The following is a 26,100-nucleotide window of genomic DNA, read 5'->3' on the forward strand; positions in this document are numbered from 1 at the left end:
GTGAATTTCATATATACATGCAGTACTGAAGTTACTGATATAAGCTCATTCCTGGCAAACCAATGTGCAAGTTTAAGTAGGACCTACAAATTTGCTGCCAACAGCTGGATTTGCATTTATTTTGAAAATGTTATGTTCTAGAATCATCTACTGTTCTAGGAAGGATTCATTCAAAATCAGAATAAATTCTCTACAGAATTACTTACCTTAAAATTTATTTCTTATATGACATTATGGTTGAATTAATCATTGTATTTATCACCCTGTGAAGCTTCTTATTGTTGAACAGAGGAAACATGCTGCTGATTGGAGCAGTAGGGTCTCACCTGTCTCGGCTTTGCCGCCTTGCATTGCATGTGGCAGACATTCCTATTCACAAGATAGACACCAGCAAGCAAAGCAATTTCTTTGATGGCCTGCGTTCAGCTATTCGACTGAGTGGCTCAGAGGGCAAGATCATTACTCTCCTCTGCACGGTTAGTTTCACAATATTTGGGATTCAAAGGTCAAACTTGCTGGCTTCATGGCATTAGAAATCCCAAGGCTCATTAAAGAGAAAACAAGTCTACTCAAGCAGTGAAGAATGTGTCTATGTATGTAATTGTGTGGGTGCTTATGTTTCATATAGTGTTAAAAAGTAGAATATTCTCTGTACTATAATATTATTTTTCTTTGCTCTACCAGGCTCGTGATCTTAATGATCCAGTGTACCTGGATGCCATTAACAGCCTGCTAATCAGTGGGGAATATCCACATCTATTCTCAAATGATGAGATTGATGGTTTGCTTCAGGTTAGTGCTTTAAATCTTTAATACATATAATCTTCTGTGTATGTTGCATGCACATATGTATAGTATATTTATTATTAATGTGGTAGATGTTGTATTGCGATGGGCTTAACATTGAAATCATTTGGTTCTTTCTCACAGCCACAAATGTAGCTCTCTTTAGCAGTGAGTTTCTCGTAAAATTAAAATTATTGGCTTTAACATGCTTTTGCTATAGAGAATTGAGATTCCTAAGAAATTTTGTGAACATGCTAATGTACAATATTTGTTTGGTCTGTGCCTATAATTCTAGCATTCTTAAATTTTAGGCAATCCACCCTGCCATGAAGCGAGAGTTCCCCAGCTCTTCCATTGACCCCATGAAGTTCTTTGTGTCCCGCGTGAAGAGCAATCTGCACATTATTGTTTGTCTCCAGCCTTCTCATCCTCTCCTTAAAAGTGCTTACAAGTGAGTTGAGATAACAATCTGTGCTTAAAAAGTCCGATATCTGAAATCTGTACTCAGGTCTTTCAATATGATTGTTGAGGATATTTAAGTAGGAAAAATGCACAGAGAAGTTGCAAGGCATGATTTCTGACATACAGCACCCTTTATATAAAATTCTAGATGACCATTTCATGATGACTGTTCTTATATCAAGAATCCTAATGAAGTTGTAGATTTACTTTTCTAGTATAGCAGGAGTGGTGTGACGTAGTTTCTTCATGATCAAACCAGGCAGAACTGTTAGCAACGGTAACTAATTAACAGCCAGCTAGTTCAGGCAGACGTGATAAAGTAGTTCAGATTCAGTTTAACTTTAAGCATTTTGAAAAAACCTGGCATTGCATTTTATGGCAAAGTGATTTAGATGCTATTTGACTTGAGGCACTTTTCAGCATGTACCCAGGCTTACTGAGTGGCTGCCAGATGAACTGGTTTTGTGACTGGCCACAGGAGGCATTGATGGGTGAAGCATCATACTTTATTGCCAAGCATCAGCTGACTCAGGAGTTTGAGAATCTCAGGTACATCATAGCAGACTTTCTGAGCAGTATTAAGAAGAAATGATATTGATTTAAACGGTTTCGGTTTAGGGTATTTTTGCTACTTCATGTATATATATGAGTGATGTCCTTTTGTCTAACTGGCTTGAGGGGATTGTTTTTGTCTCATCTGATGTGTTGTTCTGTTACTGGACTTTGTTTTGATGTGTGTTTTGGGTTTAGTCTGCCACTGGATATGATGCTTCTTTCTGTCTTGGTGCATCAGTTTCTTATGATTAGGACATATCTGTGTTTTTGCAGATCCATGTGATTTCATTTGATCTTTGTTGATCTTTTTTGTTTGTGATAAAATTGCTTTATCCTGACACAAATCATACTGAATCTATGGAATATACTGTCTGGAGTCTGCATTTTTCACATGTGTGGTGGCTGCTTGTCTGGTTTGGGTGTGGGTACTACAAATTGTACTTTATTTGAACACTTTTTTCATCACCCGATGACATCAATAATGCTTTTATGGAGTAAGGATCTGAACCACTTTACGCTATCATCTTCAACTGAAAAGGGCATATGTTGTCCTTTCACTCCACATGATTATCATATCTTAATTCTCCCATTTAATGTACGTCTTTTGTGCCATTCTGTTTTGTGAAGTGTATTGAGCTTGCAATCTTGTAAGGATTATTTATTATTATTACTGTTGTTCTTATTATCCTTAATGCCTATTTATTCACCAATGTTCAGACATAAGCAGTTTAAATTTGGAGCGTGAAAGAAAAAGGTTTTAAAGGAAAAGAGTTATTCATGTCACAGGGACAGCATCACTACTTGTTTGGCCAACATCCACAGTTTTATGCTGCGTGACTGTAAGCAGCTTCCATGGGCTGGAGACTTAAGTCCCGAGATCACTCTGTCAACAGTTAAAGTTCATGACAGGAAGAAAGACCAGGTGAAGGTTCAGACTTCCAAGGTGCCAAACCTGCCTTACTCCAAGACCATCTTGCATGAACGCATCAAGTATGTCTCATGCTAAATTTGAGAGTACTTAATAATATTGTTTACAAGCTTCTTGTAGTAGGTCAAAGATTTGGTTGTTTTTGACTTTGGTCTTGATCTAATTATCTTACCTACATCTCTAGTATAATAAGTCATACTTCATAGCCCTTTTAATAAGCAACTTCATTATATGCATGTTAACAGGAGTTTGCAGTGCCAGAGGTTCTCTCCACAATTGAGGGAGCTTGATAGTTTACATCTTCTAGACATGAGATAGTGTAAATGACAACAGGATAAATTAAATTAAACATATCAGTTGGTAGTTCCTTTTTCTTTGTTTTGTTTTAATGCATATTCACAGGCAGCGGCACAGGAACACCAAAATTCTGGCAAGTAATGAAGTTTACGTGGGCCCAAACACATACCGGCGCTTCATGGACTGCTTTAAGTATCTTTATGTCACAAAGTCTCAGCAGCGTACAGAATCTGTGGAACAGCTTAAGTAAGCAGTTATGCCTTGGGTTTTTTTTTATATTGTACTTGTGTTTGTAGTTTTTATGATTTTGTGAGTTAAACATTAAGTACATATTCTTCATATTCTTTAAGATCATCATTAAGCGATAATTTTTTAAAGCTCTCACAATGTACAAAATGATGTCAGAAAGCTTTTGCACACTGCTTTCTCAAAACTGTATAAAACTGTATATAGCTGTTTTGCTAAGATTTTACTTAACTGCACGAGACTTTTAGCAAACATTTTTATCCTCCAGGTTGGGGTTTGTGTTGGGCTAAAACCCACTCGTGTAAAAAAAAAAATAGTTCTACTACAGAAACAGGCGGCCCTAAGCTCCTCAAGAAGTAACAAGGAATAAACCAAACTACACTCAATAAATAATTTTAAGGGAAGCCTTTGACCACGAAGGCGAAACAAATTTTTAGAATGGATAAAGTGTTGCAGCCCTATGCTCCTCAAGGAGTAACAAGTAATAAACTAAACTAAATGCAAAAATATCATATGAAAAATCCACTCCTTAATAAGTTGTACTAAACTAGAAACACTCCTCTTCAATATACTTTTAACCTCCTTATGTTTTTGAAATGAGGAGTCCTATTCTGCACTCCTTTGTTGACTTGCATCAAGTGTAAGCAGCACTAGTTGACAGTGGCTAATCAAAATGTTGTGAATGTGTATATGACATCCAACAATAATATTTTTATGCTTTACTTTAGAAAAGTACTGACTACACTTGACAAGACACGAGCTGATGCTAAAGTAATGAAGAAGGCTATCAAGACCATAACAGGGAATTTTGAAGAAGCCTGCAGCCAGGACAGCTGATTTACTCCAGCGGTTGACTAACAAGGCCACAGTTCTGGAGAAACTGAAGGCCAAGGTCGGCTTGAGCAAATCACTTGATGCTTACCTGCACTTGACTGAGTTTGAGGTTGAAGAGGTGGAGGAGGATGAACTCCTTAAGGCAGGTGAGAGATGAGGAGGATAAAATATTGGTTCCAATACTTGCAAATATTAAATAACCATCTTGGGAAATTTTATACTTAAATCATACTAAAATTCATGTGATTAAAACATTTTCAGCCTGTGCTACAAACAACTGCAAGCCTGCAGTATACTTTTGTACTTGCACTCACAATACCATGGTGGTAGCAAGCACTTTGTGTGTTTCTTTGTATAGTGTGTAATTTCATCCGTTGGTATAACTGCAAAATGGAAATAAAATACAGCTGGGTTTTTTTCTTGCTTATTTATAGCTTTTGTACTAAAGAGTAAATATGAAGTTGCAAAGTTTGAAGAAGCAGAAGAAATATGAGATAAACAGATGAACACTGTATCCTTGCAGATTTGTGTATGTATCTGTGGGTATGTTTTTTCAGAGGAGTATGATGATTATGACAAAGAATTTGACAAGATGAGGGAGGCCACTCTAAAAACCAGACAAGTGCAGGCTAAGGAAGAGTATGCTGATGCTCAGAAGAGAGTGGACGAGTGCAGACAGCAACTGGAGTATGCACGCAGCCAGGTAGATTTAGAATTATTACAATCCGATCGACTACTGTAACTCGCTTCTCACTGGCCTTCCTTACTCGAGCCTTCATTCATGTTCTTCAATATGTTCAAAACAAAGCTGCCAGTCTCATTTCCACGAGAAGTACAAGTGTCTTGATTGCTCCATCCATACTACCTGTCCAACTCACCTCATATCTACACACTGCCTTGTTCTCTCTGATCATCTGCCATGCAGTCTCCTGCATTCAGCTTTGTATTCCTCCAACAATACTTTGTACATTTGGTCCACATTCCTTTTCTGCCTTTGATCTTCTCATCTAGAACAAACTACCACTTCCTATTTGCCAGAAACCTACTCTTTCTTTTTTGAAACTGTCTCTTTATCTTGTCCTTCCTTTTTCTTCTTTTTTTCCCCCCATACCACCATTACCATGACCTCCCTTTTTTATGTGTGTGTGAGTAGGTATGCATCCTCATAAGTGCCTGTTTGTATGTAACATTAACTGGTGTAGCAAGAGTTGGTATCTAATAAATACTTTAATTATTATGATTATTTCATTTTTAAAGAGGGGTGAGTGAATAGCTGAGTGTACGAATGTGTGTGTGAGTGTATGAATGTGTGTGTGTGTGAGAAAGAGATATAAAGGCTGGCTTAGATGCTGGCAGTAAGCAACTGGCTGCCACAATAAACACCCAACGGCTATATATATGCTTTAGAATTATCTTCATGATGTGTGCATGAGCATAGCTGTGTGTTAAGTAACCACTATTACCTGAGTTGATACATATTTGCCAGCTGCATGCATACATTTGTTGGCTTGGTGTAAAACACTATTCCCATTCTGTGTATAATTTTTTCTCCTTTTTTTCTACACTGTATTCTTCATTCTGATCTCCACCTGGCTTGATCTTCCTGCATTCTTCCCAAGATAAACTGGCTATCACCACATTGTGTGCTGTTGTGTTATATGACCACTTCATCTTCGTATTTTGTTTCTTCGTTGGACAGTTATTTGTTCTTCATGTGCAGTGCGCTGGGCTTGTCTTTTTGACAGCAAAGCATGCTATACAAGTGTGCACTATTATTACTGTAAAGCATTTGAGTCCTGCTGTTGCTGGAGAATGTCACCATAAAAATGTGATGATGATGATGATGATGATGTCACTCCCTTTTCTTGCTAGAAACATTGAAGCATGGTCTGCAGCATGTCTTGTCTAACACTTTCAGGTGTATGTGTGGAAGAGTAAAGTGGACAGACAATGCATTGAGAGGTTGAAAGCCTTCCAGACTCCTCCTGTGCTGGTGGGTCAAGTGATGGAGATGGTGATGATTCTGATTGGGAAAAGACTGCCATCTCAGCGCATCCAGGAAGTGCGGGAGAATCCTGGGAAAGAAGATCTGTCATCACGCATGTCATCAAGTTCATCATCCACAAAAATATTAGTCAAGAAAAGTAGGTTATGTGTATTTTTCCAATTCATTGAAAAAGATTGAATCTTATAAAAGATGAATGAAGGGGAGGCAAGTTTGAGACCGAGGAGGGGGAAGAGACTGGATGGATATGTGAAGAATCATGAGAAAACTGAGTGAGAGATTGCTTTAACTAATTATTGGCCATTGGGTTAAGAAAATCAAAATGCAATATGTAGATATGAAAAGTAAAACAAATTCAAATTGAGCTTAAATCTAAAATTGCTACAATTAACCATGTAATTTAAAGAAATACATGTAAATAAAAAACATAACAGAGAGATAAAATATTTGTTGGTTTATTGTAAAATAAATAAATTTATTTATTAAGTCTTGCTATGTCCTAGACAAATCCCCTAACATTCTTCGCCAATGCCATATTTAAGAAACATTAACTTTATGGCTTTAATGAAATATTTTACCCAAGACATTGCAACATACAGCTGTTGATAAACAGCATAATTTTCACAATTGTTAAGCCATGTAAGTGTCTCATTTTTTTTACTGCAAACAGCGAACGACAGATATCAGGTTTGTTGCTACATTCCCACCATTTGTTTGAGTGGTTTTATTGACAAGAGATTCCCAGTAACTATGTGCTATTGTAAACCTTGCTTTTCTGTTGTGCAAACTTGTTTGTGTTGTGATCATATGCATTTGTGGAAAGTCAGAAAAATTGAAGATGTTAGGCAGCAGCCAGTATTTCTGTCATCATAATTTCTGTCTTTAAAAACTATGTATATATGTAAAATGAAATAATAGCTTTAATTTATGCTATGATTATCTCACACATTCAAAACTAAATTGATACATGTTAACAGCTTGCGAAGCATGCAGAGAGAGGCTGAGTGGCTTTGCCAACTTTGACCTAACTTCCAGTGGAGGTCATTTAATACATGTGTGGTGTGCAGAATGTTGTTATGCGTATGACAAGAAGCATGTCAGCATTGCTTTGCTTGTATTTTAATTGTGGAAACTGGTAAATGTGCATCATATATTACTCTCTAATGATATGTCTGTGCTCTGCTGAAAGAATGAAACAAAATGTCCTTTGCATATTGTGTTTGCATGTCTGTACACTTGTTAAAGTTGTTTTTCTTCTCTTGCAGTAAATTTAAGATGCAGATGATTTAGGTCCATACCTAGAGATCATCCCCTTAAAATGCTATATGAGCAAGAAATATTTGATGAATGATGTTATTTTGTCAGAGAAGTGTTTTGCTTTTGACCACTTCCAGCAGTATATATAGTGCCATCAGATCACAGACGTATCAATACTGTTATGCTAATAGTAGAATCCATTTTTCCATTTTAAGCAGATTGGAATGAAACGGATATTTTTCTTGCAATTTATTGAAGATGCCATTTCCCCCACAAAAAAGCACAATATGAAAATTATCTGCTAAAATATGTGTTTGTTTGTGTGCGTGCATGTTAATTTAACCTAGCCAAACCAACAAAGGATGGTGACCGTTTTGACCGTAGCCAGTGGAAGAGCATGCAGCTGACCATGAACGATTCACTCAAGTTTGTGGACATGCTACACAATGTTTCCTGGGAAGATGGTCTTCCCCATGATGTTTTGCAGGGTAATTCATCCTGATGTCCTAATGTCTGACAGGCAGACTGTCTCTTGAGGCTAAAAAAATTGTGCCCCTTAGAGGCAAGCAAGCCTTAAAGACCTCCATTCCTTCTTATTTTGACTCTAATTAGTCAAAGCACTAGGTGCAGATTGTTGTAGTTTTATGCATGCATCCTCCAATTAAGTTAGGCTGCAGATATTTTTAAATGCACTCATTTTAATTTTTTAATTGTACAATGCAAAAACCACTAATGAAAATGAAAGCAGCCTGCTTAAGTTGGAAATGAAACTGCTATTAGCATCATTGTTTGCTGTATCACTACAAGATACATGATGCAAAGACACCTATTGCATATGCCATCATATATTTCGCAGTATGTATGCACACTCTTTGTGCAGTTATTTCTGCTCTCTGAATGATTCTCCTTATTCTTGCACAATTTTTTTTAAATTTTATAGCTAATGCATCATACATACTTTAACAAGCACATAATATGGATGATTTCTCACATCCTAGCTGTTGAAAGTTACCTGGCCATCAGCCCAGATGGACAGCTTGGTGTAACTGGGGAAGGCTCTATGCTGGAGAATGCCTCAGGTTTGTCATTAAATTTTACATCAACTATGGGCTTTTGATAGTTTAAAATACATTTCTTGCAACTATTTGATATTGTTATAGTAACTAGACAGCAACTTCCACCTGAACAAACTGTTGGATTTTCCAAGGCAGTGTTCATGCTTACATGAAAAAAAAATCTTTTAAAGTCTTCTTTGTAGATTTAGGATCATAGCAGAACTAGTAAATATTATAATCCTACATGTTTGAGTTGATAGTATATATATATATATATTTTTTTTAAATTACAAAAAATATCGTGTATCAGCCATGAACAATGATCTTGTTTCTGTGATTTTGTGGTATGCATGAGAAATCTTCTTATTCTCCTTTGATGGATTTAGTAGAATTTTTTTTTTTCATTACTTCAGATAAGACCTTTCAGGCAACCAAGCAGTCCATCCAGGTAGCACAAGGTCGCCCAAGTGGCATCACCATCTCAGCAGCAAAATACTCCAGTGAGGACTGTGCTACCCTGGTACAGTACACTATTGCAATTGTGGAGTACACCCGCCGCTGCCTTCCTTTGAAAACTGCCACTGAACGCATGAATGAATTAGAACGTGAGATTGAGGAAAATGAGAGACAGCAGAAGCAAGCAGAACAAGAGGTGAGAAATACATGTCCATACTTCATTGCTTCTGTTACTTATTATTGCAACTTGCAAAAGCACTTTTCCTGCTGTTTAGTCTGATATTTAGTAAAAACCTGTCACATTCAGTGTAGGCTGTTCAGTAATGTGCATAACAGGTGGAGATGTATGTGTATGTGATGTAAAAATATCTTTAGTCCCCATTGCATCAGTAATAATGGTAGGCAACCCAGTTTGTGTACATTATATCTTGGCATGGCCTTGACTGTTTATATTATTTAAGTTAATTACATCTTTGATTAAATATATCAAATGTATTAAACTTTTGCCCTTTTACATTGTATTAATGATATTCCAACAAATTTTATTGTTGCGTAAGATTTGTGTTATAAACCCACATTATCTGCTAAAATTCCAGAATATTTAGGTTGTTGGTTTCTAAGAACTTTAACTGTTCACCTTCTTTAATATTTATCTTCTTAGTCATGCATTTTGTCTTTTTCTTCTGGTCATCATTTTGTCTTTTTTTTCTGGTCATCTTTGGTTTTATTGAATTTCTTCAGCAAATGAGAATATTGCTTGCTTTTATTTTTGCTTGGATCAGGCATTATTGAGAGAAAAATTAAAGAAGGTAATGCTGCATGTCTCATATTGATGTAATGCTGGCTGTCTCATATTGATGTAATGCTGGCTGTCTCATATTGATGTAAACTTAGAGAAATAGACCTTCTAAATAGTCAGTAGAACTAACTTTAACAGATTTCATCTGCATTTGTGGGTAAGTGCGACACCGTATGCTCCTCGAGGAGTAGCAGGGACTAAACTAATATGGGTAAGCTAAAAAGATCTGACTATTAGTCCAAGTGTTCAGGCGTCCCACTGTTTGAAGCACTATGTACTGCATGTGAAAAAAAAAAAGTTTGAAATTCAGTTTTGTTTTCTTGCAAAATATCAATTCTACACGGCCAATTATTGGACTCATAACTGTCATAATTCAAAAGGTGCAATTGCAACTGCCTTATTTTCATTCTTGTTGAACGGCACATACTCTAAGAGTTCTAGACTAGTTTTATTTGCATATTTGATACTTGAGTTTAGATGACAACTGATTTTTATCTGGTGTGTTGTTCTGTAATATTTGGTTATTCTGCACTTTAGATATCTATTAACTAGTTAGAAAGCTTAGTGTGCAATTATAAACTAAAGATTGTTGGAGGTAGATTGTTGGAGTATAACTTGTATATCCTTCCCTAGATTATCAGAGATAAAGACTTAATACACTTTCCATTTTGCTCACAGGAGTTATAGATTATGTTCTTTTCATCTAGGTAGAAGTACATCTTGCAAATATTTACATTTCATTTGTGAAATAATTTTGACACCTGTAGTGAGACATAAAATGTGTACTACATTGTGTAGGTGTCCATTTATATATTAGATATTGTGATGAGCTGTCTAGGTTATTATTTAGTCATTGTCAGTTACAGGCATTTAGATACTATAGCTTTCCTTAAACTGATTTTAACTGATTCTTTGCAAAAAATATATGTTTCATGTGTAAATATTTGTGTATTTATGTGTTGTGTTTCACTGATATTTTAAAATGTTGTGATATATACTCAGAGCACTGTAGAAGGCAGTACTTTTTGTACCTATCATTCAGTTTGACTGTGACCATGACTTCATTCAATATTCAGTACATATATATCATTTCCCTACTTCTGGAGGATTCTGTAAAGATGTGTCTTAAAGCATTATATAGATAATCTACATTGCCATGACATCAAAGTGAATGATTATGATTTCATTTAGTCCAAGCTCAAGTGTTCAGTGAAGACTTTGGGATCATTATTATTTAATTATTATTGAATTTCAGTACAATTTAACACTAATAAATATTAATATTTCATGCATCACAATACCATTTAACATTAATGTTATTAGTACTAAATGGCTCTGTCTTGCATATAATCACATAGCATATGAATAGCATAGTAAATTCAGACAATCGGGTACACAGTCTTATAATTATTTTATTTTAATGCAGTCTGTGCTAATTAACTTTAAAAATAAAAGCACTTCATTTGTAATTTTCTTTTATTACATATATACTTACCATATTTTACTTTGAATTGACTTACAGCGCAGTCACTCAAAGAATAAAAAGGTATTAAGTTTAAATTATTTGTAAAATGGATTTTTTTTTTGGTGGCAGTTCTCTGCAGTCTCTTTTTTAAGTTTTACCATGAGATTTAAAAAATGTACATGGTTTCATCTGTCATAGAAATCCAGCATATTCCAGACACTACAATATGATACAAAGACTCATTGATGTAAACAGATTAATTTGTTGTGAGATATACTTTTATAATTGTTAAAATTAACAGCATGACCTCCATCTTCACCAGCTGAGCTGATCTGTTTACAAATTAGCTTCACAGTTTCATTATTGTTTTTAATTTAGTTTAATATTCCCCTTTTCACATTAATTAATATGTTAAAAGGAATTCTGCCATGAATCAGACATGCCAGATGTCATAATAAGAGGCCTGAACAGATAATTAATATCTGTTTAATTGCTATTGTTCCTCATGCCGCATATAAATGTTTTTTATTTTTAAAATGTAACCAGTTCCAGTCTGCCTAAATATTGTCCTTTAATTTGTTGTTTTTTGTTTTCATTTAAGTTCATAATTTTGTATTAGTGCATGTAGTCAAGAATGCTGACATTTTCTTGAGGCAAATATGACACGAAGGTTTAAATTAGTCTCAGTTTTGCTGTCTTTCTATGTGCTAGAAAAAAGTGTACATAGTTGTAGCTTTTTTTAAAACTTTCCTCAGTTTTTATTGACTAGTGTAGATGTAGAGTCATTTCTTAACAAAATACTGTTGTTTGAAAAAATATGTTACATTTGTACATGCACCCAAAATGCATTTTAAAAAATAGTAAAATTCACTATAAAATTTTGTAAAAATTTGCCACATTGGAAATTTGCATAAATTTGCATGAAAATTTGTCTTCAAATATAAAAAATGTTTGTCATGTATGAAGCTCTGATTACCATAAACAAGCATATATTCATCATGTATACCCTATGCAATATTTTCCTTCATTTTAGAAACTGAGTGATGCTTATTCTGAATATATTAAATGCATTTTAAACACGTACATATACCTATGTATACAAATGTATTAAAAAAAATATATAAGCAATATATATTTAAACAATGATTTAATGCACACATGTAATTAGCTTTATGAGTATATGACCCTCAAGGACACTTAAATTGTAATTTAATGTGAAAGTATCACAGATTAACAAAATATTATAAAATAATATAAATGTTAATAATATAATTCCCTCAGCCAAAGAAAGAAGAGAAGAAGGAGGAAGAAGAAATGGAAGAAGAACTAAGTGAAGTGGATCTACCACGAATCCAAGAGGAGGTAAATCAGCTACAACAAGAATTTGACCAGTCTGTGGTTGAGAAACATTCCCTCCAAATGGAGCTGCAGTCCATGAATGAGCGACTCAAGGCAGCCTCAGAACTGGTTGATAGGTAAAATCTGAAAGAAGGCAATCCGATGCTAAATAATCTGTCTTTTTTCCTTTTCCTGTAGCTTAAGTATCAGACAGGTACTTACATATGCATTAAAGTATAGTGTGTAATTATCAGATTTTCTTTCAGGTCAGTTATGACATATGTTACTGACCTTATGTCGATTATTACATGCTGATATTTTGTTACGTATTATTCCCTTGCAGTAGACATACAGTTCATTGTTACTATTTAATAGGTTGTGAAGTACTTTACTGTTAGACACTCAGACGGCGGGTGTGTATGTTTTTTTACAGTCTGAAGGACCAGGAGGCAGGCTGGCGACAACAGGCAAAGGACAATGGTTCCAATGAACTGCTGTTGGCCAATTGTCTAGCAGCAGCTGGATTTTTGACATACTGTGGAGCTGTCAACATTGACACAAGGTCATCTTATTCTTTATTTGTTCATTCCTCCCCTTCCATTATTATATAAGTATCAAATCTAGCAGAAGTGAAAGATTAAAACCTACGTACTGCTTTGGGAAAAACTCAGCTTTTATTTACCACGACATGTAAATTGTGCATTTAATGCTTTAATACATGTGATTTTTAGGTTGCGGATAGGAGAGTTTTTTATGCAAGTGTGTGAACACCATGGCCTACCTCTGCACAAAAAATTGCTTTTCCGCAATATGGAACTTTTTGAGTTTCTCTACACCCCAGTAAGTGAATTTAAAGGTCTGCATAGAACCTAATATGTAAAATGAGTATTGCAATCTGAGCAAATTTATAAACCATTATATGTGCTCATTTTATTATAGTTTACTTTATATAAATGAACCCAGCAGTTACATCCAAAGTTAGGTCTGTCAAACTAAATTCAAACAGGACCAGACAAGTACTAAGGTTATAAAATTGTACATATAACTAGATGTTTCAAGGTTAAGTGCACTTATTTGGTAAAATTAACTTGGGTAAAATTATCAAACAATAGGTGCTTGTAGAAAGACCTACTTTACAAGAGCTATGCAGAAATTCAGGTAAAATAACTTTTTGGTATAATCTGGCACTTTGTGTATTGGTGTTGCTATGTATCTATAGATCTGCTCCTCTGTTATTTTTATCAATATTTTACCTTGCAGCTCAATGTCATGAAGCTGCAGATGATTCGTCTGCCTACCACAAAATTGATGCTTGAAAATTCATGTTTTCTCATGCAAGAAGAAAGCACAACTGCATGGCCTTTAATTTGTGATCCCACCTCTCGAGTTCTCACCTGGCTGAGAGGGCTTTATAAAGAGAGAGAACTTGTAGAAGTCAAATACCATGTAAGCAAACTATCTTAATTGCTGCATTTCATGAAAGAAAATTTTTAGGTGCATTTTTACTTTGGTTGTTTAAATGATAGAGACGAAATTTAGTCAGTATACTTGATATTCTTCTTCCACATTTATTGAAACTCATGTATCTTTGCATAAATGCATGAATGCTAAAGTTCATTGTTTATAAATAACAACAAACGTGTACATGCACACACATATGTACATATATGCTACTCTATGCACAAGATTTTAATGTATTTGTACAGACTAGAATGTCGCTTTGTGTAGGAGATACGGTCACAACTGGAGAACTGTCTTGCTGATGGCATTCCTCTGCTAGTCACAGACTGTGACGTCAACCAACTGGTTTCAGACTTGCGTTTTGTTGATGTGATACAAAGTTGTGTTTGCTTCATCAAGGGCAAATGCAGGTTTAAGGTTATTGTAAGTGTCACTATTTTCAAAACTTATTCGGTCTGATCTTTGTAGATTAAAAAAATCTACTTACTTTATTTAAAGAGACAGGACAAACACAAACGAGCAGACATCTTTAGGGTAAGCATCAAATGCACCTACCCATTTGTGCATGCATGCACACACACACACACTCTTTCATATGCACGTACACTCTCACTTTCTCTCTCACACACACTGAGGTGTAGATAATCACTGATGGCCTGGTGTCACATACAGAGAGAAGTGTATCAAAGCCTAGATCCAAATCCACCACACTCAGTTCTCACTGCTATGGTGAAAGATAGAGGTGGCACCCAATGCTGTCTTGTGCTTCACATTTCATTGAAACTTGTGTTTTCATCATTTCAGGTAACAGACCATGAAGTGGAATGTGACCCCAAGTTTCGACTGTTTCTACACACAACTAGTGAACCACAGACTGTCCCACATCAACTTGCAGCTTACACTAGCACTCTGTTTTACCAGCAGAGCCGGCAGTGCATTGAAGAAGAGCTTCTAGACACCTTCATGGTTCAGGAGAAGGCTCGTCTAGAAAATGAGAGTTCTGCTCTGAGACAGGTATCAAGCATATCATTACTGTTATTACTGTAAGCATGCATTTCTATAAAATTTGCTGTAATGTAGAAGGTTTCTTGTCCTAAGATGTTTTTCCATATATTTCATCTCATTATTATATTTTATAGCTAGTTTAAGATCTTTTGTCTACTTCTAAGGAGCATTATGTTAAGAATAATCCTTGTCTATGTAAATAAGAGAGAGGAGCTTTGTATGTTGCTTAATAAAGTAATAGTAACAGACACTATATAATAATTTACATATATGTATGTTTTTTCCCATAAAGGAAACATAAGCAAGATGAACTACTTGTCAATTTATTCTCAACAGCAGATGGCTTCCTCTTATCTATTTCTTTTAAACATTTCATCATTGTGGGACATTACCATGTCCTGTGTTCTATGTCAACAGGAAAAGGAGGAGAACATGTTGATGTCAGAACGCTTGGAAAGACATATGCGTGACAAACTATCCAGTGATGTGCGGCTCATGAATGACTTGCAGGCCACCAGACGCCTGGCTGAACTCAAGAAACAATATGATGAAACTCAAGAGAAGTAAGATTACATGTTGCTAATGCTAGTATGTTCAGCTGTGAAGGGTTATTTTGCAATTAATGGCTACACTTCCATAGACAAGCACCGCATCATCACAGATCCATTTGGTTAAAGAAACTTTGCATAAAGAAACTTAATACAGTAACTGTTTCTTCTTAGAAGCATCTACCATCTGAATACCACTTAAATGCTGTGTGGTGTGATCTGTATGTTGGTAATTATAACTATTTTAGATCTGCTGTTCCTGTTTTGTTCTAGTTTGGCTAGAATTGCCACTGGGGAGAACTCAATATTCAAAGCACGTGAAGGATTCAGAGTAATTGCCCAGAGAGCAGCGATTTGCTTTGACACAACACAATACATGCGTGAAATCAATCCTTTGTACCAGACATCATTCAACCAGTTTGAAGAATTGTTTAAAGCAGCAATTAGTCATTCTGATCGCTTGGCAGTGAAAGCTCTCATTGATAAGTTAACCTTCAGTGCTTACACGACAACAGCTCGGAGCCTACTAGAGCGTGACAGACTGCTGTATTCATTGCTGCTTGCTATTGAGGTATAAAAAAAACTTTTTTATAATGTTCATCAGGCTATAATTCAAGTGAAATATTTGTAGTCTCACAAATAAGGAACTTTTAAAATAATGACTTTGTTGATATGAGCATGCTTCTTCATAATCATGATTATATGTTATATGAATCACATATTTATTATTGTTAAATATATATATATCATGAAAAAGAGAGATTGTATTGTGTGGGTCTTTTCTTGGTTTTGGAAATAATCATAACATTGTTTTAATAGGTGGAAGACAGCCTAAACAATCTGGGGCCAGGTGAGCGAGATTTTTTGGTTTCTCCAAACTACAGCTCTGTGGTCATGTCTTCCCTTGGCTCCATACAACCTCCTGATTCCAGAATAGTCCAAGCAAAGAAGCCTTTTGACTGGATGACAGAGGATCAGTTTCATAATCTGCAGGTACAGACTGAAATACTGCAACAGCTTGGTTTCCTTTTAATTCTTGGTGGCTTAGCTATTGAAACTTAGGAAGAAGAGGAAGACTGTAGTATCATCACTAAAACTCAAGTCAGTCCTTATAAGTAAACACTTAATTTTTTTTCCACTCTTGTAGCTGACTGCTAGCAACCCCATCTACTTACTAATTTCTTTTCCAACCCCTTATACTTATCTTTGTCTCTCCTGCACTTATAGCAACAATACATTACTACCAAGGATAGAATTCAGTCATCACATTCTTAATTTGTGGCTACAATAGGGTCAAATACCTGACTGCAGGTCACTGATTCTTAAAAAAGATTCATATCAAATATGACAAGGACAATATAAGATGTGAAGTGGTTTCTTGTGGTATTCTTATAACCTTCTTTAAGGTTTTCAATTTTTTGATATGTTATAAGCAAACAGATGAATGAAGAAATGCAGGTTTTTTTTTCCATAACTAGACTTTTTTCTTTCCTATCACTTTCTGCAGTTATAATCTGCATTTTACAACCTTAAAATTGCCAGTCATCATATTTTTTAATGTTTTCAAATATTGTTGGCTATCATGAAAGGATATACATGTTTACCCAAACATTTGTGTCTTTTGCATGACTTTGCTTGGATTCCAGCACAAACTTTAAAATTGGTGTAAAAAGTATACCTTTTATATAATAATAATAAATGCAAAATTCACCTAACAGGTTAAGTTGCTTTGTTCTCCAGTGACTTTGTTTATAATTATATGCCAAAGTCAAACCAAAAATTCGTTGTTGAAATTCCTGTAGGTGCTAGCCACTCACTTTGAATGGTTCCAAGAAATGTTTGATCGCATGCCCAAAGATGGTCGTGAGACTCAGTGGCGCAATCTTTGTGAGAGTGACTCACCAGAGCTGCAATCATTACCAGATAAGATGGATGAGGTATACAAGCCCATGCAGCGTCTCTGTGTTGTAAGGGCAGTTCGCAGTGATCGGCTGATTCAGGCCTCATGTATCTTTATAGGCAGCGTCCTTGGCAAAAAGTGAGGCATCCACTTTATCTTTCTAATTGTATTTTATATTTATTGTGTATGTAGATGTCCTATGTGGACAGATGGAAGGGATGTGTGTTACATGGTCAAGCGATAACATGTAAATATGTGTATTTATATTTTATCCAGGTTCTTTAGATATAGTAATGCATGTTTGAGTGAGTTAAAAAATTATGTGTGAAAGAGATCAAAGTAGAGAGAATAAATTCAGGTCTTCAAAAATAAATAGTAAGCTATCTTATTTGTTTAAACTGTGAATCGACAATTTTTTTAATGACAGATATATTGGAGATGTTGCACCAGATTTCCCAACTCTGTTGCGACAAAGTTCTCCAACCATACCTATCATCCTGTTGTCTGACAATGAATTGGACACAGCTGTCAGATTGTTTACAGATTTTGCTAATCGTAAACAGAATCGCCACACTGAAATTTTCCTGACAGACAACAGCATCATACTTGAAAGAGTGGTGCGCAAGCAAATTCAAAAAGGCATGGCAGAGGTAAGACTACCTCAACTAGTTTCCTTTTCAGTCACAGATTCTTTCATCTCCATGTCTGCTGCTCAGATATTTTCAACTTAGAGACATTTTGTCTGATCGGAGAAAGGGAAGAAAAATTAACTTTTAACTCTCTTTTGATACTTTAAGAAAGATATATATATATATTCCTCCAGATAACATCAGCTGGAAGTCTTTATCAAAATGATAGGTAGTGTATGTGTTTGTCTATACTTCTTTAAACAAATATTAAAATCCTATAATATGAAACTTAGTCTTGAATGTACCTCAAAATATGTTTTAATCTTTTCAACTTTTTAATTATCAGGGTCAATGGGTGTTCCTACACAATGCTCATAACTGCCCACATCTTCTGAATTCTGTGGAAACACTTCTGGCTGAGAGTCTTCCTGCCTCCTCTCAGACAGATCAGACTTTCCGCTTATGGATCACCATGAAAGGCCTTGGCAGATGGGATTCCAGTGCGCTTGTTGCAGAACTCCATCAAAGCTGTCATAAGCTTACCTAAAGTCAGTTAACTTTTATATTTCAATACTATTAATTGAATCTTCTTCACAGAACTCTCTGCTCAAAGTCACAACAGTCTCTCTTCATTTTAGCATTTAGCCTGATCGCAACAAAAAAAATTTCTATAAATGTAAATAAAATAATTTTATTGAATTGATGGATCGTCAGGTGATGAAGGACAGTTTATGTCGCTCCATGTCATGGATGGAACCAGATATTTTGAAGCAATCCAACCGTGCAGAGTGGCCAGTCATGCTACACAACTTGTGCTATCTTCATGCAGCAATCAGGCTTCGTGCTCGCTTTGGCCAGGGTGGCTGGAATTGTCCTGCAGACTTTGCAAACATAAGTTTCAGGGAGTTACAGGTCTTTAAAAATTTCAGCATATTTTTGATTTGGTTCTTTTTTACCATTTTTTTGGTTTCAGCCTCCAATATAAATATTAAGGAAGTGCAGTACAGTGCATATTTACACAAGTAATATAAACCTATTTGTGTTGCTATCACCTGCTTAGAGCTTGTTAGCATTATAGAGTCTGAAATGAAATCATTAACTGATGACTGATGACTGGATTAATTCTTGTAGCTGCTAATTCTGGTTAGAGGGTCCTTTGTATGTCTAACGCTGCTTATTTAGATTTACCAAAAGTGCCAAAATCTTTTTATGACAGAATACTTCAACAGCTTTTGTATTTTGTTAGGAATCAGTTAATTTTACTGTTGGGGAGTTCAAAGATCCATTGTTTGTGACTGGGGCAGATGGAACACAGGTGCCTCGTGTCACTTCCTGGACAGGCATAAGATACATACTGGCAGAGGTAAGATAGCCATGAGTTTTCACATCTCATTTATGGCAATATGTTTCAACAATTTATAGAGCACCAGACTAAAATCATATTATAAAAGCATGGATTCGCAACTCATGAATGATGAAAATAGTTGAATGTCTTGAAAAGTATTATATCAGTTGATTAGCACTGCTTCCTTTTGACTGCTTGTGAACTCATCGTGGTTTTTTCTGAGAGATATTCTGCAGGCAATCCTATATGGCATTCTATGGAACTTCTGTAGCACTCTCGATCAATCAAGGGGCTATTAAATGTGATTATTATTTCAAAAGTACATATAAAATGTACTATGTGCACTTCCCTTCCTTTACATAACCTGTTCACTTGAATTAATCTTGTCAAAGATGTTAAAGACAGTGTTTTAATAGCAGAGCATTTGTTAACCTTCTGAACTAAAAAAAGCCCCTAATTATATATGAAATAATTGTGCAGGTTGTATACGGCAGCCACATCACCGATCCTGTAGATCAGCAAAGTCTCAGTGCTATGGTCGACTACTGGGTGTCCCCTACAGCCATAAAGAAAGAGTTTGAGGTGGCCCGATGTATGTGACATTTACAACCTTCAATTATATAATTACTGACTTGTTTAATTAATAAATTTATTCATGAAAACTAATTAGTAAATTACAAATTTGTGTGTTCATACTTGTGCTTGCAGCGTGATTTTTTTTTTTTCTCTCTTTGAGTGTATTATGTAAATTTTGTACCTTAAACTCTACATTCAAAGATGCTGTTTTCGGTCATATTTTCATTTCTTGGATCTTTCAGTAATATTTTCTTTTCTTGGATCTTTTAGTAAAATATCGTCATCCTACAACATTCTTCAACCCCAATGTGCGACTGAATACCCTGATCCAAGCTCTTGATGGAATTGGCAACCTCTTCCTTGATGTTCCAGAAGGATGTCACTTGCATCCTAATGTTGAGGTTGGAACTGTTTCTGCTTTAGACTGTGTTGAACCGGTGACAGTTAAGCATTTCCCTTACAGTACAGTGATAAAAGCAAGTAAACAAATACAGTAATGTTTGGTTATTGTGCTATCATATCTCAAATGTGCTTATTGTGCTTATTGTTCATACTGTGAAGAAAGACATAGGAGAATGCAGAAAAGATGCTATAACTCAGTTACTGTTTGCATATATCTTAAGTAGAAGTAATGATGAGATATCTTCAACCAGTTCCAGTTTTTAAGGGTTCCCCTCGCCCACCTCTCCATTCCCCCTGTACAAACTGATAATGACATGAACACAACAGCTCCACTGCTGCTTATATACCTTCTTGCTGATTTCTCCCCTCTCACAGTCAGACCTGTGTCTTGCTAGTTCATTTTACCACTTTCAATGGATGACATTTTGTCGTATCATGATGTCTGACTGGAAGAAAGTGTTTGCTTCCTGTCTAGAGAGCAAGATGCTGCAGCAGATAGAAAGCTAGCACTAGCATGCAAGTGACAGCAAGTGTGTAGCTATGACAAAAGTTTGAAGACGTACATGAAGTCATGTAATTTGTCTTAGAGAGCAAAAAATCTGCAAACCTTAAATAGCAATAGTGATAAGTGATATTTATATGGTCAGGCCATATGGTAAAGAAGGTGCATCTATTAAAATGTTGGTTTTCTTTTGTCTTGGCATGCAGCAAGAAGGAGAGGTTTGTACAGTGTCTCTCACTGTTAATTGTGTAAATGTTAGGGGTTTTTTGGTTGTTTTATGGATCCATATTTTCTCTTTATTTTTTCAACATTGAGAACAAACACTCTGGTGAAAATGTTGCTACAGTACCTTCCAAAGAAGCAATAAAATCTGCAGAAGTAGAGTAAGAGCATTTGACCATAACATTTTTCATCATTTATCCCCAGTGTTTTAAAAGAACTTGAAAAAGGAACATATTAATTTGCAGATTAAACAGCGATGTGACTTGTTTGCAGATTTTTCAGATTCCGATTAATTTTTTGATAAGCTTTATGTTGAAGTTATTACAGTGTTAAATGTGCACGTTTTAAATTAATGCCACATTCAGCTGAAGCATAATTCAGATCCATTCTGAGGCACACACCCTCATCATGCTGAAAGCGAGACGATATGCCTACAATGCAACATTCAAGTTGTATATATTTTGCAGCTTATAAACCAGAGTGGTTTATTTGTGAAAAAAGTAGAGATTTTAACAAATTTAGTGGGATGCTATATACAGGTGCACTAAATGGACCAAAATTTACAGTAGCTTAATTAGTAGTTCATTTACAAAAGGTTGTAGAAGAATATGAACTGTCAATGTCTTTTGCGGCAAAATGATAAATATTCATAGTACTACAACTTTACAGCTTCACTTGTGTTTTATTTCATATAAGACTCTTCTTGGAGATGACCAATACATCTTTACAAGGCTGAACAGGATATTTGATGTTATGCCATCAACCCCAACACTTTCGCATAAGCTGTTCCCACGACCTCCAACTCCATTTATTGGTAATTCTTTATTTTATTTTCTCTCTGTTTCTCTGATAAACTTTTCCTTGTATATAACAGAGTGGAAAATGAAAGAGTGCTTATAAGATATCATGTACATGCATTTTTAAAATTTATACCTTTCAAGCATTTGTGCACACACACACACACAAAAATAAATACATGTGCATGCATTGAGATGTGCAGGTATGCATTCTCTCACACACATTTTCTTTTACTTTAATATACTGAAAATAGACTTAGGTGATACTTGTAATTCAGTCCCAGAGAGAATTGAAACCAATCTATTAACATTGTGCATCACAGGACCGCCACTGGCTGGTATCAGCTATCAAAGCAACAACCCATCAGTGGTTGAACAAGGGCTCTTCAGTACAGCAAGTTATGCTACATACAAAATGCGCAAAGATGTGGAACTATGGGAGATCTGTTACAATATGCTGCAGCGTGTACCAAAGTCTTACAACAAGGTCTTTTTTAACATAAATTCTTCTCTTTGTTGTAAGTAGCAATGGGCTAATATTGTGCATGATTTGTTGGTATGTGCTGACTTAAAGCCAGACCATTCAGATATGCAATGATGCCATTTTACTTGCAGGAGTACATCGTGGAAAGGGTAAAGAAAATTGGAGGCTTCACCACATTCAACAACTTTATCATGAAGGAACTGGAGACAATGTACAAACTTCTTAGTGAGATTCGATCCTCTCTCCAGGTGAGTAACACATAACTTGAACAGTACGTGTAACTTAGATGACAAGCTCATGGTGTGATTTTCAAAAATTGAGTACCTTAAAAATCATATGTATGAAAACCTTTTTTTAAGTCAGGTTGGATATTGTGAAAGCAGGTTATTTGACTAAAAATAATGAATTTTTCCATCTTGGCTTGACGTACATGAGATCTGAAAGGGATGTTGTTAAGTACAGGGGCTTATCAACCACCATTGCACCTCATCATGGTAGTTTTCTCAACAGAAATGTTAATTATAAGAAATTTCTTTTTTTACAGGCAATCAAAGTGGCCACAGAGTCCAATGCACTGGGAGATCAAATGTCAGATCATACCTTGTCAGTGGCAGATGACCTTTTCCACTTGCGTATTCCTCAGCTCTGGTGTGACATGTCTGGCTTTTCTGCCCCACCACTTACCTGGGGGCTGGGTCAGTGGCTCGCAGAACTGCAGAGTCGTTGTCATCACTTTGAACGAATTCTGTCTCTTGTGAGTTTCAAACCTACTTTAAAGACACTGAAGTCAACATGGGATACAATTCTTTATATCTGTTTGACAACTTTTTTAGGGATTTATATGCCTTAGACGTGGACATCCGTATTTGACTTGCAGGTCTTATGCTAATGAAAATAATTACATTTATTCGAACATGAGGATTAATTCAATGAAAAAAAAGAAATCTAAAGTACGCATTTCATCATGATTGCAGGGCCGAGAGAGAATGCCTTTTTACTGGCTGGGTGCTTTTTTCAACCCTCGTGGTTTGCTGGCACTAATTAAACAGGAGAGTATCCGAAATTTTGCTGGCGACCGGTCAGGCTATTTTGAGCAGTTTGTCTTTCAGACTGAAGTGACAGCTCGAGACAAGGATCATGTTAGTGGCACAAGTTATCTGGCTATCCATTCTCTTGCACTCATAGTTCTTCTCTACACTTCTATACATATTTTGTTTTGCTGTCGACATTAAGAATCAGATGGCTGCTTTTCCTGCTAATGTGAAGTTAACAGGGCTTCTTCTTACGCAAAAAATTGCGTACAGTACGCATTAAAAGTTCGGAGGACCCCTTCAGTTATCGTCAATGGGGTCCCTTCAAATTTGGGCGAAGAACAGGGACCCCTTAAAAATCTGAAGAAGGGGTCCCTGGGACCCCAAAGAATTTAGCCTTAGCAGAAGCCCTGGTTAAATTTGCTGTGGGGAAATGTGGATGGTAGGATATATATGTACTTCTGTTTCCCCTTTAGAAGTGATTTCACAATCATAACTATGCTAGTTATATACATATAGTCAAAATATAATAAGTTTGCATATGGGTAGGAAGTGAAATTTCTGACTTTTCTATGTTGTCTGTTGATTAGATTTGGATTTGTAGTTGGGAAATGTGCATGCTTAGAAAAACTTTGCCAAAATCACTAATCGAGGTAATGTGTCTTTTTGATTGTAGCTTCGCGATCCACCTCAGGAAGGGATGTTTGTGCATGGAATCTACATCTGGGGATGTACCTGGGAGAAGACAACAGGTGAATTACAGGACTCACCTCCTCGTACCAGCTGTGCAGCATTACCAGTTGTGCATCTTACATGCTGGCCAGCTGGTGAAAAACCCATAGTGCAGGTATGATTTTATTTAACACACTTCTTGTGGATATTAACTTCACTGGCTAATAATTTTTGAGCATTAATGTTACTAAAGATTGTGCCATTACATAAATTATACTAATTAAAGTATTTGCAAAGATGTCGTCACATTAACAGCCTGGAAAACATAATATTTGAAGTCAAAATGTTCTAAATTCTATGTTTTCAGCAAAAACAGTGCAAAAGATCTATGTACTCTTTATCAAACTAGGAATTTTATTTTTCAGGACTCAACACGAGCAACGGAGACTTATCAATGCCCAGTCTATCACTCACGGATTGCTCCCCGTGAAGTCGTCATGGAAATGGATGTCAGAAGGGATGGCATTCCTGCTACTCGTTGGGCTCTACGTGGTCTTTCAGCTACTATCAGACCCTATTAAATGATGCAAACCCACAATCAATTATTTGAAGCATTATCCCAAATGGACAATGTTCTTTGTTAATTTCCAAACTTCAATCCTTTAAAAAGAAAATCCCTTCCTCAAAACTCCTTGCCCTGTCTTACACAAGCAAGGTGAATTCTTCCTCTGTAAGAACACAGCATTATGTGAAGCAGTTCCTATTTAAATTGTATTTTTACACTCAGTTGTGTGTTCATGTGAAAGAGAATGCATCATGACTGCATAAAATGTGTTAACTGAAACATTTTGACAAAGTAAATAAGTGTATGTTAAGATTCTGTTGACCAAATCAGCATATCAAGACTGAACTATGATGCAAGAAAAAGTCTGTTATTTATTTTAAAAACAATTTTTCTCAGACTTTATTAAAGGCAAGCATTATTTATTGAAAACAAAAGTATTTTTATGGAATTATGTTACTTCAAGTTTACAACTATAAATTACATATACACTCATAGATATGTATTGCTCTTTAAGTGAAATTTTCAGCATTTTTATTTTTATGACTAACTTTCATACCATGTTCATGAACTGTTTGCAACTTATTTTTGAAAAATGTTGAGAAGTGAATTTTTTTTAATGTTTCTTGTGCTTTGAAATTTAAAAAATGTTGTGTGAATATTATACCAATAAAGTTGACGACAATATAGTACAACAATTTATAATATTGTATTCAGCAATCTGGACAGATAACTCAACATGCAATAATAAATGTTTATATTCTTCTGTTTGCATTCAGTAAAGCTGGTATCAGACTGAAAAAGTATTAAAACAATATGCTATGTTACCAGTGTTTGTGTACTTTACAAAAATAGTATGCAAAGATGGTACAAGCTAGGGTTAGCACTGCTTAAAATGATATGTTAGGTGTGTGTGTTATAGGAGTGGGGGGTTAGTTTTTTATGCCAAGCCAGCGACAAGTGCTATATCAAGGCAACATCTGTGCTAGTATAGTTGTATGAAAAGGTTTTTTTTTTTTAAAAATTCTTGATTTTCACAAATTGAGGACTCCCCCTGGTTTGGATATATACCTCATATGTCCATGGTTTCCAGGAAATGGATGCATGTGGGGCTGCAGTATAATGAGTTTCATTTATATTCTTTAACCACTGTTCTGCTAGAGATGTTTTGCTGTGTGCCAAGAGTGTGTGGGTCTAAATCCTGATTGATTAGTGTGAAGTAGTGTTTTGTTAGGTGAGTTTGGAAATGGGTATGGATGTGTTTTTCCAAGTTTTTAGAGAATGATGAAAGAATTGAGATTGGCCTATAGCAGGATTTTCTACATCCGCTGATTTATGATCAATGAATTGGGATGACTTTAGCTTGTTTTAGAAGGGTTAGGAAGTAGGATTTAGCAATACTTAGGTTATATTGGTAGGTTAGCATTTCTGAAGTGACTGGTTCCGAGAGTTTTCGTATTTTTTTGTTCAGTGTTGTCTTA

General features: G+C 35.6%; 1 protein-coding gene across 1 annotated transcript in view; it reads left to right on the forward strand.

Annotated features, from left to right (window-relative positions):
- Positions 1-25,446, forward strand: part of LOC112566202 (dynein gamma chain, flagellar outer arm-like) — a 70,256-nt gene extending 44,810 nt beyond the window's left edge. Inside the window, 39 exon segments of the mRNA XM_025242222.1 lie at positions 290-476; positions 685-792; positions 1,098-1,237; positions 1,669-1,797; positions 2,590-2,793; positions 3,134-3,274; positions 4,003-4,093; positions 4,095-4,254; positions 4,666-4,811; positions 6,027-6,252; positions 7,718-7,858; positions 8,369-8,449; positions 8,839-9,077; positions 9,664-9,690; positions 11,203-11,226; positions 12,427-12,620; positions 12,917-13,045; positions 13,215-13,323; positions 13,744-13,929; positions 14,212-14,367; positions 14,749-14,958; positions 15,367-15,512; positions 15,771-16,068; positions 16,317-16,490; positions 17,300-17,535; positions 17,825-18,047; positions 18,373-18,501; positions 18,503-18,574; positions 18,741-18,938; positions 19,273-19,389; positions 19,852-19,963; positions 20,218-20,348; positions 21,770-21,887; positions 22,194-22,357; positions 22,486-22,602; positions 22,899-23,108; positions 23,329-23,493; positions 24,062-24,232; positions 24,483-25,446. Of these exon segments, the coding sequence (XP_025098007.1) occupies positions 290-476; positions 685-792; positions 1,098-1,237; positions 1,669-1,797; positions 2,590-2,793; positions 3,134-3,274; positions 4,003-4,093; positions 4,095-4,254; positions 4,666-4,811; positions 6,027-6,252; positions 7,718-7,858; positions 8,369-8,449; positions 8,839-9,077; positions 9,664-9,690; positions 11,203-11,226; positions 12,427-12,620; positions 12,917-13,045; positions 13,215-13,323; positions 13,744-13,929; positions 14,212-14,367; positions 14,749-14,958; positions 15,367-15,512; positions 15,771-16,068; positions 16,317-16,490; positions 17,300-17,535; positions 17,825-18,047; positions 18,373-18,501; positions 18,503-18,574; positions 18,741-18,938; positions 19,273-19,389; positions 19,852-19,963; positions 20,218-20,348; positions 21,770-21,887; positions 22,194-22,357; positions 22,486-22,602; positions 22,899-23,108; positions 23,329-23,493; positions 24,062-24,232; positions 24,483-24,638 (5,965 nt within the window). The 3' untranslated portion in view covers positions 24,639-25,446.
- Positions 25,447-26,100: the final 654 nt, after the last annotated feature.

This window comes from Pomacea canaliculata, linkage group LG6 (genome assembly GCF_003073045.1).
Source record: "Pomacea canaliculata isolate SZHN2017 linkage group LG6, ASM307304v1, whole genome shotgun sequence".
In the NCBI taxonomy this organism is placed as follows: Eukaryota; Metazoa; Mollusca; class Gastropoda; order Architaenioglossa; family Ampullariidae; genus Pomacea; species Pomacea canaliculata.